General features: G+C 42.7%; 1 protein-coding gene across 2 annotated transcripts; it reads right to left on the bottom strand.

The window, feature by feature from the left end:
• Positions 1 to 8,760: 8,760 nt before the first annotated feature.
• On the bottom strand, positions 8,761 to 11,283 carry lysmd4 (LysM, putative peptidoglycan-binding, domain containing 4). Of its 2 annotated transcripts, none has more exons than XM_036535731.1 (3): positions 11,209 to 11,283; positions 9,703 to 10,088; positions 8,761 to 9,391 (listed from the first exon to the last, which is right to left on the bottom strand). In XM_036535731.1, exons 2-3 carry the CDS (start codon positions 9,967 to 9,969, stop codon positions 8,813 to 8,815), a joined length of 846 nt encoding a protein of 281 aa, XP_036391624.1. In that variant the 5' UTR covers positions 9,970 to 10,088; positions 11,209 to 11,283; the 3' UTR covers positions 8,761 to 8,812. The 2 variants fall into 2 exon arrangements, with proteins under 2 accessions (XP_036391624.1, XP_036391623.1); XM_036535730.1 differs by having other exon boundaries at positions 9,703 to 9,977.
• Positions 11,284 to 13,380: the final 2,097 nt, after the last annotated feature.

Genomic DNA, 13,380 nt, shown 5'->3' with positions numbered 1-13,380 from the left:
CTTGGAAGTTTTAAAGCAATGAATGATGAATTCTTCATCACATTGAAGGAATTAGCCACACCAAATAAATAAATACTGGTACCAACATGATGATTCACTAAGGTCTACATTTTCAAACTTCGCAGGGGTGGGTGATTTTATATCATCAGTGATAAATTGCTGTGATATATTTTTCACAGAGATCATCCTTCAAACCTGTCTGAAAAGTTACTCCAGGTATGATTGCTAACTGGGTAGTATACTAATAGGAGCATGGCCATCCCTTGGTGCTTATTCCCTTGTCAAAAACATAAAATCAACTCAAAAATCAACTCATAAAATTGATATTAAGCACACAAATTGCCAAAATTTATGTGATTTTTCTGGCACACTGCCCATCCCTGGAGGGGAGGGTTGCAATTTTACACTTTCTCTGCACTTGAGATTTGTCATCCCAAAGAGCTAGATGTCACAATAAGAATAAGGCTAACAAAATTCTCTGCACGACCAACACAAGGGCTGACGTGCCTTTGGGGTCCCTCAGATTGACATTGTTCTTTCCATCTGGCATTTAGAAGTGCCTTAATTGCAGAGACCTTGAGCAGAATTAAACAGCTCTGCATATTCCTAAGGCAGGGTAGTATGGGGGAGAATGAGAATGAGATCTATCTTGCAAAAAGCAGCAATACAATGCCTTCTGGTGTTTTAAATCCATCATCTTTTAAGTTGCATTTTAAAGGCAGAAACTTTATGTTCACGGAAAAGATGTGAGCAGATCTCTCGTCCAAGCAGAGAACTTTTTTTCTCCAAAATACAAGTGTTGTGTGAGAGTTGCTACCCTGTCTGAGCAATCTCAGTTTGACATAGAACATTGCTGTTCGTCCCACCAAATGTAGCTGTGGCCTAATGTTTGTTTTCATATAAAAGGGCTTTCATATATTACCAAATGATTTGAATACGAATTTTCTGCCATTAGACTTTTCCGTTCAAATTAACTTATTTCTGGGACATTCATTACAAATAAGTCATCCCGCGGTGGAAGACAGTATTTTGGTCGTGATCCAAGCCAAAGCGTCACATTACCTAGGCCAGGCTACAGAGTGGAACACGTATCTTTACCCTGGTGCTCACCAATGACGTCGCTGCTGCGTTTGATGTCGTTCTCGGACGAAGGATGCCCCTTTGTGCAGAGACATCTGGAGGAACTCAGAGGAAAAGACCATGTCATGGGATTGTTTTTGTTTCTTTTCTTGTTCCTGGAAGAAAACAGTGACCAAGAAACATGGAATCCTTTTCACAAATAATCTCCGTCAGTCAGTCTGAGTCATGTTCAAGACAACAAACGACAGCTTGCAACCACACAAAACTGTCTTGTTGTCCATATTTATTTTAGTGCTTTACTGCATTTTCATATTTTGTCATAAAGAAAAACCATAATAAATAACCATTGTGACATTTTCAAAATGTCTGGCCACAAGAAAATGTTTCGTGCAAAGAATGACCAAACAGAGAGATAAATTACTTGTACTTGTGTGATGTGCTACTTAGTACTCTAGTGAACCTAGATGGAGGCATTTTGACAAAACTTATTCTATTCCCATTTGTCAAAGGTGTCATCACACAATAGTTTAAGCATTGTGCCACACCCTTTCTATTTGCATGAAAAGGAATGGGACTAGACTGTGCAGAAGAAAAAAAAAATATGCCTGAGAAAATCATATTAACTGCAATTAATTAACTATCTGTACAATTACGTATTTAAAACATCTAAACAATTTTAAGATAAATTTAAGAAAAAATAAAAATGAGAAGTTTGTTGCTTTGTACCAGTCACTCAGAGAAGATTCATGAACCTTAGAACAGAATATGAGGAACTGTTACATTCGAACAATTACTCACCAATTTGAATTTCAATCTTTTCCTATGGCAAAGTTTTTTGATTGATAAAATTGACCCAGTGATTGACAGCATGTGGTAGCTCCACCCATTTTTAGGTTCAGTGAAACCAGACTCATCCTTCACCAGCACTAAATGATTGGTTAAAAAGAAGACACCTGCTCGCTCTCTGTTCTTGGGACCAAACACAGGCAAACTGGGTGGCCTGTAGTCCAATAAATTTCAGTGAAATTGAAGCTCAAAGCTAATAAAAGGGGAAAAAAATGATATGGAAATCTGTGCAGTGCATTATGTGTGAGAACCCTCTGATCACAGTGTGAAGGCTCTGCTGGAGCCTCCCGCTGAGCAGAGTGGCTCGTATTCAGGCACCACCTCCTCTATTCCCCGCTACGCCCTGCCATCCTGCCACCTGCACGACCAACCCCTGCTAGAAATTTCACTACAAATTACCCTGCGCCTGTCACACTCCCTTGGGGGATGGGGGTGGAAACCAAACCCCTGGACCCCCCTCCCCCCCACTCTGTAAAATTTAACTGCCTCTTCTCTTTCACTCACTCTCTCCCTCCCTCCCTCCCTCCCTCCCTCTCCCTCTCCCTCTCCCTCTCCCTCTCCCCATCTCAGGTTTCAGTACTGCATCTTCTTCTTTAACATGGCAGAAAAAAAACTGCTGAGATTTTGTACTCTGGGCAAAATTAAAATGTGGTTTAGGCTTCAGCTATACCGACTTACACCTGGACTCTGGCACTGTCGTGGATCATAAAGCCTGTTACAAATTTTATTGAGATTTTAAAAACCAAGAGAAACACAGGTATCGGTATCTTCCCAATAACAAAAATTCCTTCATAGGTGGAGTTAACTATTTATTTAATTTAACTTTTCCTCATTTCCCCCAAGAAATGCCTCCACAAAAAAGTAAACCAGCTAGGATAAAAAAAGCTGAGGAGGAGCAACAGAAGCAACTTTGAAATGTAGGAGCAATGCTGCCCCCTGGTGGTGTGTCTCCATCGCCTTGGGGAGCTTGGCAGGGATGCTGCAGCTTGTGGAGTGATTCACCAGAGAATGTGCCAGAGAGCTGAGTGCTGAAAGCTCCTTGGAAAAAGGATTAGAGCTGTTTACTCGGCTTGCCAAGTGGCCGGCCGCCAGCCGGAGGAGTGAGGGCTTCTTAAAGCGATCGCTCTATGACTTCCACGTTGGTCCTCCTGTTTCATTTTCATTTACTCTGTCTCTCTGAACTCTGGTGCTGTGCGGGAGGCCCCCTTTTTTCAGCAAAAGACACTTTTAATACCTTCTTTACAGATCGGATACTACAGTATCAGCAGAATTAAAAATAAAAAAAAAACTGGGCCAGTTTGGCAGGTGACTTCCACTGTTGCTGTAACTCTGGTCCTGTACAAAACTTGATTTCCTCATGCAGAAATATTCACCCATTCACCTATCAGTTCATTCATTCATCTATCAAAAGCTCTCTCAAATCATCTGTCAAAAGCAGGGTATGACCTGAGTAAAGTCCCTTGAAACATTTGGTTATTGATCATTGTCATGAATGCATGCAACATCTTACATCCAAAAGCAGCCCAAAAGTGTTTTTGTTATGGGTGGTCTCCCTCAAACATTTGCTTTTATAAGAATATTGACACTGGGGACAAAGACAGAGAAAGACATTACTTATATGGTTTGAATTTGAATATATTTGTGCAACATACTGCAGGATGTACATTCATGTTACGACTACCTATCCCTGGCTTGAGAACAAATACTGTAAAATTGTTCTAAAGGGAATAGATAGCCAAAGTTATTGAGTGTTGTGTGAGTGTCCGTTGTTATTGGGATGTATATCATCTTTCCCCTATTCTGGTCAGCAGTTGAAATAGACTTACCTGGGAGGGAGGCTGCCTCTAGCTACGCGTTGACTTCAGCAGCGAGCACCAAATCAGAGAAACAAAAAGTCTGCACACGTATGGTGTGTTGCAATCCCCCTATACACTTGCTGCATAGCATTGTCTGTATGATGAACCCTCAGGACTTACCACAGTCACAAGTGTCCTCACACAACACTTGCATAGAACTTAATGTGATAATCCGGTACAAGGCCAAAAAAGTTTAACTGCTAAAAATTTAACTGCTTGGTTTTAGCAGGTCTACACGTATTCTATGGCAATGAGTGTATAGAAAAAAAAAGGAATAAGATTTGTTATAAGGAATAACGAGCATAGATAAGCAGAGGGAGTCTGAGGCATTATTCAGCGGGCGGGAGGCAGGGAGTGTGGGAGGATGGAGCATGCATAAATCGCTGCATCTGATCCAGGGGTAGCCGCGACACGCTGTCCTGGGATCAGTCTGCGGGCTGGCGCCGGTTCAGAGCTCTTGGATCTGGACCGGGATCAGAGCGGAGCCCCGGTCTGGGAGCCGTGTTTGAGAGACAGAGGTCTGGTGAGCAGACGGGAGGGGAGCAGGTTGTGTGGCTGGGGCCGGGGGCCGGGGGTTGGGGCCGGGGGCTGGGGCGGCTCCGTGGGGCCCTGCAGCTGGAGCTCGTATTCTCAGTCACGCTTCAGATCTGATTCTCTCCTCCTCTTCCAGAGCCTGGCCTGTCCGGAGCACTGCCGCAGCTCAGAGCTCTGAACCACACCTCACGCCTCTGCGTTTTGTGCCATGTGGCGGGTCTGAATTGGCTAAAGCTGTGCTGAATTTGGTGGACAGGCAACTGAACAGCAAAATTACCATACTCCTATGCAAAAACGTAATTTGTTGAGAACTTTTTAAATGAATTAAATATATAAATAATAAATATTTATAAATGATAATTAAATTATAATACACTTTTTAGCTCAAACAATATATTGAAAATGCCATTTGAATTGGCAAAATATTTTAAAAGTTAAAATCAGGGGCTGTTCACACTGGTGCATTACAGCTTTCAACTTTCTCCACGAGTGGAGTAATTTTCACTACCAATATCTAGCCATGGATGTTCTCTACTGAAGACTTAAGTGGTCCAACCCCAAAAAATTCAGTGGGGAAAAAAAAACCTTGTTGTCTCCTTGTACTCTCGTGTAGTCAGTGCTCTGCTTTTGTTCTCCAGACGATAACTAAGGACATGGTTTCCATGGCTCCCTAAAACAAACTGTTCAGTGCAGGACACCCTTAACATCACCACACATCCAACCAAGTAGACCAAGCCATCATAACACAAAAAGCTTTAATTCATTTTCATTTCAAAGAACATGTTTCATGAAAATACAGGAGACCTCCTATTACAGCCAGAAAGAACTTCCTGCCCAGTTCTTATGCGGCTCAGGGGTACTGTAAATATATTGCAACACTATCAGTCCAACAAAGTGAAACATACAGTGCAGTATGATCCTATGAGCCTTAGGACATTACCCTAAAAACATATAAAGATAAGGCTTCTGGAACTAAGGACCTTCAGTGCTTCTTTGGCAACAAGGCATGTACTATACATTTCAAAATATTCGTTTTGGCACAGCACTTAAAATCAGTGAAGATCTCACAGGAGTTGAAATAAAAGTCAAGGTACAACGTTTTCATCTTTGAAACAAGAATGATTAACTGTTTTTTTTGTGTGCCTTTAACATTATTTCAAAATGACCCAAGAGATAAAAATATATCAGTCACCTGGCCAACTCTTGACCATAATTTAAAATATGATTATTAGATCAAGTAAATGTTTAATGTTGCAACACACCAAAATCAACAGAAGTAGCTGAAACTTCCTTGAAAAGTAAGCTGAACTGCAGCCCATTAAACAAAAAAGAAACCATATGAGAATGCTGAAAGATATAAGGGACCCACACAAATGGAATCAGTTCACTGGTTCACCGATTCACTTTCAGTACCTATGAATCACTTTCAAGACAACTGTCCCTCGCACACTGAAGTTGATACAGTAATACTTTGTGACACAACTACGTAAAATACTTCCAGTTATATCATACCTGTTTTGAAATAAAGCCCCACTGTGGGGGTGCTTTATGATGTCCACAACAGTAGTGTTCATTAATATATCTACCACAGGGCTTGCCGTTGCTGTCCTGGTGAATGTGCACTTGGCTCACTCCTCAGCCAGCTCCACAACCCTCACATCACCCATATGCATAACATAAATTCACATCATTGTTCTGTAAGTGACTTTTAAATTAAGAAACTTATGTTCAAAATTTGTAAAAAATGACCCTAATGAGTCACTGCAGCTGCAGTTGTGATTAAGACTTCCTTGCAGCATTGGAAAGCAAATTGCCCTTCTGTAGGCTGCATGAGCAATGATGCTTTATTTAACATACAATATCGCCAAGGCAACCTACTGTCACCTTGAGAAACACCCAAATCCAGTTTTGTGAATTCTTCTGAATGCAAACATTTTCTGTTTCTTCATCATTATTCAATACCTTGAACACCATAAACAAAAACATGCCTAACCTGTTTTGAATTTAGATGGGGAGTCAATTTTATTATGTTCAAGTTATGTCATCTTTAAAAAATACCTTTATCAACTATGAATTCTTTATACATTTGCTTTTAAATAGCACTGCTACAGATTTAACCTGGAGCAACATTTTTAATATAAAATGACAAGTTCTGTAGGGTAATATTGCAGTTCTTGATGCTATCAAAATGTTATCTACAGTGTGTAACAATTAATCTGAAATGTAACATCCTGTGTTTCTTGTTCTGAAATTCGGCTAATAGTATTTTAAAGTGGCAGTGCTGTATTGAATATATTAAATTTCATGTTAAAACACAAAACCATTGGGGTATAACAAAAAGAAATGACATGCCTAGCTATCCCTGTCACTAGCATTTTGATTTGAACATTCAGAGTACCCAAGAAAAGTACCTAATGACTAGGCTTGTCAGGATTCAATTTAGTAATTTCAAGTGAAATAAAAATTTATTTTCATCATATATTTTTGCGGTTTTTGCAAATTTGTCATCAAGACAACTTAGACTCAACGAAGAACCTAACAATCACTCAATGAATAAAAATTTAAAACTGGATATCAAAGGAAGGCAAGACAATGTCACAGATTGAACAATTATGCTAAAAAAATTGTTATTGTACTATGTATGCTCATGTTGTGCATGTCACATCTGCATTGTGGGAACAGATGATGATTTTAATCTTTTGAGATTGTAATGACAGCAATTTAATTGATATTTTTAACACCACTGTATGACATATCTGCTTGACTCTTTCTGTGACGTCCTTAGTGTGTTGAGCATTTTCAGTAAACGTATATTGCTATATATAATCTACCCTACCTATTTCATTAACGTCCATTTATTTTTTACAACTGCATAGTACTTTTTTTATTTAACTTAACAACTCTTCACATTTTGGAAACATCTGCCTCCTTGTGGGGGTTGAAAACAGAGCCCACTTACTGATACTAAACTAATAACCCAAGTAACTCAATTTGTGTACACAGCTAATTTACTTCTGGGTTGGGTACCAGTAAGGGGATACATTACTGCCCATCCACTCTAATTACAGTGGTGTTCCATGCTCCTAAGGACCCCTGGAAGGACCCATCACCTGGGAGTGTGGCCTGGTTACTGCCCGCAGGGAATTTTCATATCAAAGTTAAAACAAGTATTACATGTTGTAATCGTCATTTTACAACTGCCATTCTAAATATACTTCCATTGTTATCACTGAAATTTATTTCTGTCTTTCCTTTTGTGACATTTTTCTTTATTGATGAGAAACGAATCCTGGCAAGCCTACTAGTAACTAGTTAATGTAAACAGATTAGACATAGATCGGCACTGCTGGTAACACACTGACCTTAAATCATACCTATCCTTAAAAATAAAACTGGAGTAAGGACCCAATGTAAAATTAGAAAATGACAATGATCACATTACTACACAGACTCTCTGGGCTGAAAAAAGGGAAAAAACCACAAATATTAAATGAGTGGAAGAAACACGGCAAATATTAAGTGGCATTCTGCTTTTAAAAACTGGAGACAACTAATCCTGAAAAAGAATGCTCGAATCACTGTTATATGATGTCACCCCAGAGTCCTGCGCAAAGACTGAAAGAAACAAAAGAAATAATTCATTGCCCTGCTGCACAGTGCCTGTTTCCAGTCACTCCACTCTCCACCCTACCAGCTCAGCTACAGGAAAGCCTGCGTACAGTCTCTCCTCTCCACCCTCCTAGCACAGCTACAGGAACTCCAGCTCTCAGTCACTTCCACTCTCCACCCTCCCAGCCCAGCTACAGGAACTCCAGCTCTCTGTCACGACTCTCCACCCTCCCAGCCCAGCTACAGGAACTCCAGCTCTCAGTCACTTCCACTCTCCACCCTCCCAGCCCAGCTACAGGAACTCCAGCTCTCAGTCACTTCCACTCTCCACCCTCCCAGCCCAGCTACAGGAACTCCAGCTCTCCGTCACGACTCTCCACCCTCCCAGCCCAGCTACAGGAACTCCAGCTCTCCGTCACGACTCTCCACCCTCCCAGCCCAGCTACAGGAACTCCAGCTCTCAGTCACTTCCACTCTCCACCCTACCAGCCCAGCTACAGGAACTCCAGCTCTCTGTCACGACTCTCCACCCTCCCAGCCCAGCTACAGGAAATCCAGCTCTCCGTCACGACTCTCCACCCTCCCAGCCCAGCTACAGGAACTCCAGCTCTCCGTCAGGCTCTCCACCCTCCCGGCCCAGCTACAGGAACTCCAGCTCTCCGTCACTTCCACTCTCCACCCTACCAGCCCAGCTACAGGAACTCCAGCTCTCTGTCACGACTCTCCACCCTCCCAGCCCAGCTACAGGAAATCCAGCTCTCCGTCACGACTCTCCACCCTCCCAGCCCAGCTACAGGAACTCCAGCTCTCCGTCAGGCTCTCCACCCTCCCGGCCCAGCTACAGGAACTCCAGCTCTCCGTCACGGCTCTCCACCCTCCCGGCCCAGCTACAGGAACACCTGGGACACGCCCTCCCTGTGTGTCACAGTGCTGAGGTTGGACCCTGTGCTGTCTGAGGTAGATGATGCGTTCACCATGGGCTCGCTGGGCACAGCCGCCCCGCTGTCCTGCGTCTTGTAGTAGACAATGTAAAATATGGGCAGGATGATGCCCACCAACAGCATGACCACCACAGCATTCCACCACTGGATGCCCCAGTCCGCCCCGTAGCTGCCCGCCCGCCCGCTGCCCAGGCCCCTCTGGGGACCCTCCTGGCCCTCAGGAAACACCTCGTCCTGGGCGTCGGTGGTCTGGATCAGCATCTCAATGTCCTGGTCCACCTCTTTAAGGAAGTCGGTGTACTCCTGAAGGCGGGGTTTGATGGAGCTGGTGGAGGCGGGGTCCTGGGGCTGGGCGGGGCCTGTGGGTAGAGGGGAGGCCCCAGAGGAGGGGCCCGGCTGGGGCTCTGTTGGCTCCACCCCCGCCTCAGTCAGAAGGCTGTGCTTCTTCACAGGGATTTTGATGGACTTCAGTGCATATAGGTCCTGCTCCTGCATCAAGTTGTTGACTCGCTTGATATCGGCGACCTGCATTCAGAAAAACCACACTGTATTTTCATTTACATATGCTCACATACATAATGCTGCTAAGTGAACTGACACTAATAGACAGTTGTGTACACGTGTGTGTGTGTTTGTGGAAGCAGTGAAGTTGAGAATGCAAATGAGGATATGGTATTCATGCAATTGTAATTGTCATGTCATTTCCAAAAATACAAGATAATCCTCATTTGTGCTTTTGTGAATGGGTGTGTGTGTATGTGTGTGTGTGTGTATTGATGTCTTTCTGCGTGACATGCTCTGAGCTGTGGTGCCCCACAGGAAACCCCAGGCCTCACCTTACAGCCATACTGCAAAGCCAGTTTGTTCAGGTTGTCTCCGTGGGCTACATCCCGCTCCAACAGCAACAGGTCTCCCACTCTCTCGCGCTCCGGCCGGCCCGATTCCCGACTGCAGGGCCTCAGCTCGATCATACTTAACTCTTCTTCCGAAGACCCGGTCGAGTCGTCGTGCCCGCCCCTGAACAGGTACACCTGGCCGTCCGCGCTCGCGTGAACATCCACGGGAGCCTGGAAGGCTCGCGGCAGAGCCTCGCCGCGGCGCATCGCGGTGACTGCACGCGGGAAGAAAGCCCAGGAATGAACACGCGCAAACCATCTCAAATATCCATCTAGTTCGCGGAATTCAAAGACCAAGAACTCCCGTAAGGCGTCTGTGGCAAAGACTGAAGATCAAAATGCAACTCGTTAATCAGTGTTGAAATGCTTTTAGCAAGCTACCAAAGAGATCACTGTATCACGTCAAAATGTCAGGAATGGTGGGCAGAGTTGAAATGCGATATTTTTGAATACATATAATACAACGCAACATAAGCAGTTAGCAAGCTACGTGGCAAAAGAGCCGTGCTCACATTCCAGGGCTCTAAAATCAATACTGAAACTGTAACTTATGACTGCAAGGTTTCAAAAACTATGACAGATGTTGAAGAGTGTAATTAGATAGCTACTTCATATTCCTGCTATCATTACCATTCCTAAACACAGGAAAGGTCGAGCTCATGGTATTGTTCCTAGTTGCTAGCTACCTAGGTACAGAACTACTTCTGGAAACAAGGACTTAGTCGAAATGTACATTTGTTTTACATTTATATGCAATATTCTCCGACATCTCTTTCTCCAACCGAGCCTTTACTCGTGTTGAAACGTAGCTAATTAGCTACCTTACTACTTAATTACACATGAGCTAAATGCTGTGCATTAAATCCTATGTACTTTTTCACACTGACAGTTGGTGACAAACACATCAAACGATAACCTTGCCTTTAAAGCCAGCTAAACAGCTACAGGTCACCGTGTCACTGATACCACGCCAGCCACAATAGCCAGCAAGCTAGACAACTACCCAGCTGTGTGATACTACAGGAAGCTAAAACACCGTTACACACACCGAAAAAAGGCGTCCATATCTAGCTAGTTACCTAGAGTAGTTAGTTTCAAACAGGTTACTGAGCCAGCAAGCTGTCTACATTTAAGGAGAAGAAACTATCTATGGTTACGCATGAACTGTATTAACCGCGCAACTAAACGACAAAAGAGAGCTAACTAACTACTGTAGCAAGACTAAACGAACAACTATGCGAGTAGCGAGCTTGCTAAGCATATTTGGTCTAGCTTGCGTTTTCTATATAAATAGCTAGGCTAGCTGCCGTATGCTATTTAGCCCAAACTAAGTGCGTTCGTTAGTTGACAGCTTACTAACATGAATGTCTTCCCTGAATAAGCAATTACAGACAGAGCACCTTTCGCATCTGTTATAGTATACTTAATGGCCAAAATATTACTCACCTAATTAGCTAGCTAAAAAGCTGATTGTTAGCCTGCTACTTAACCTCATAGTTACAGATCTTAATGCGAGTTTGAGTATCCTACGACCTTGATTGTCGCTTCTGAGAAATAGGGTGGATTGAGAAGAAAATAGACCAATCGCGTCGAAGGAAGGCATATCAATGACCAATCAGATATGGGAACGGTTTTCTTTTTTTTCCGAGATAGACGGTACGGAGGTGCGCAAACTATATACAGTGTATATAGTATATACAGTACTAGTATATACATGAGGATGAGTATGTTTAGCATTACGTATAGATTTTGACAAAAACGTGTTTAGTGTACAGTGTAGAAAACATACATTAGCACATAAAACATCATAACTCTGCTTCTGCAGTTTGGAACTTTATAGGTAGTTTGGAAATTAGGAATTAGGTAATTAGGAAATTGAAATAAATATAAAGACAGACATTTTAGAACACATTTGGCAAGTTTTATCAATGCAGCAATCCTATTAAATTCATAGGTAATCAGAACTAGTATTTCTGATTTTATTAGCATTACTGCATTTGGTAAAACTTGTATTCTAAAAAATATATATTTTAAAATGCCTGCCCAAAACTGAGAGCCCGGGCAATGGAAATAATCTGTAGTATTGGTCAAGGATTTTGAAGTAAACAGAAAAAAATTATAAATGTCACCAATCTGAATTTCTGAAAAAGGCAACAATGGGTTTTAACTGAGTCAAAGAAAAAAATACTGATTTCATCCAGTTAGTTCTATGAATCAAAACCCCCAAATTGACGTAACTCTGTGTTGTATAGGCAGGAAGCCTGCACCGCAGACCTGTAACCTGCCATTCAAATCAGTTGTATAATTTATTTCTACGACTAGATGGCGCTATTTATCTACTGTCATTGTAGCCAGCCACGCAACCTAGTGATTCCCAATCCTGGTCCTGGGGACCTCCAATGTATGCTGGTTTTCATTCCACCTGAGTTTTCACGTTATTAGGTTTGATCAAGCAATGAAACGAGTACTAATCTCAGATTGATTTCACTTCAATCTTCTGTCAGTTCTCTCTTACAGATAATAACTGTCAGAAATACGTTTACTAACAGCTAAATCCAGCCGAAATACGTGAAAGCTGAGTTGGACTGAAAAAAACTGCATGCACAAGGGGTCTCCTAGACCTGTCTTTGGAAACAGTGAGACAGTCTGCAGTCTGCAAGTGAAGCAGACATCACTTCAGAGTCAGGGTCTATAGTTCACCTGAGAATTTTACTCTCCGTTTTTTTTTCTTTTTTTAGAAATAATGGCACCATCGGACAGAAGGGTTTGCAGGCATTGTGGTCTAATAACAGCTGAATAAGTGTTCCCTGGAAATGGTTTGTGGGGAGAGGGATTGCAGGCGTGCTTCGAATCTTCCTCAGTTAGACGAAGAAGATGTATGCAGGAACGCATGCGTAAAAATTCAAAGTACGGAGCCAGTTTCGCGGTGGCCAAATCTCCTCGTCCTATCACAGGGGTTTCCATGCTCTGACATCAACTTGGCACCATTCTGTCTTCTGCAGGCAGATTCATTAAAGACGGTGAGAATGCAACAGTACCTCCTGGAGGCGTAAACCAAAAGTGTATCGTGTCTGCCCGTACGGGGCGGACAGGCCGGTAAATCGAGCACGCAGGTAAGATGATCCGCCCGACTGTTGCTAGGCAACCAAGTCGAAAATAGAGCACGTTGTGGCATGTAAGGCCTGGTGTGAGAGGTGAGCGAGCTGCCTGAAAGTGATTTCATCCGCACTGTCCGCGAGCAGATGCAGGGTAATGTGTCTAGATGGGAACAGATTAAGATGAGGCTGCACTTTATGTGAGGTAGTGCCACCGCTAGTTAGAGCATAACATGGGACCACAGATCAATTGTGGCAGCAAACTATGTGTTACTGTGCACAATATTCTACTAAAGTATACTAATTCAAAAATGTCAAATATTACATGAAATGTAATTATAATATTGCTTCATTTGGTGGTGTATCATTACATGAACTAATGTCTCTTTTTAGATATTTTGTATCCTCAGGGCCGCGTGGCCTTAGATGACTGAACACTCCCACTTGCTTTAAAGTTGTCTATGACAAGCAGGTTCTCTCTTTCATATATATATAGTGTATCATATATGTATAGTGTATAGAC

This window comes from Megalops cyprinoides, chromosome 8 (genome assembly GCF_013368585.1).
Source record: "Megalops cyprinoides isolate fMegCyp1 chromosome 8, fMegCyp1.pri, whole genome shotgun sequence".
NCBI classification, from domain to species: Eukaryota; Metazoa; Chordata; class Actinopteri; order Elopiformes; family Megalopidae; genus Megalops; species Megalops cyprinoides.
Note: the sequence above shows the minus strand (reverse complement) of the source record. Positions and strands in the feature narration are given on the sequence as shown.

What these genes read in the sequence shown, in the direction of transcription:
- lysmd4 (XM_036535731.1), bottom strand. Translation starts at nt 9,969, where the DNA reads ATGCGCCGCGGCGAGGCTCTGCCGCGAGCCTTCCAGGCTCCCGTGGAT. An exon ending in CTTTGCAGTATGGCTGTAAG is followed by an intron (nt 9,392 to 9,702) that starts GTGAGGCCTGGG and finishes TTCTGAATGCAG; the next exon opens with GTCGCCGATATCAAGCGAGT.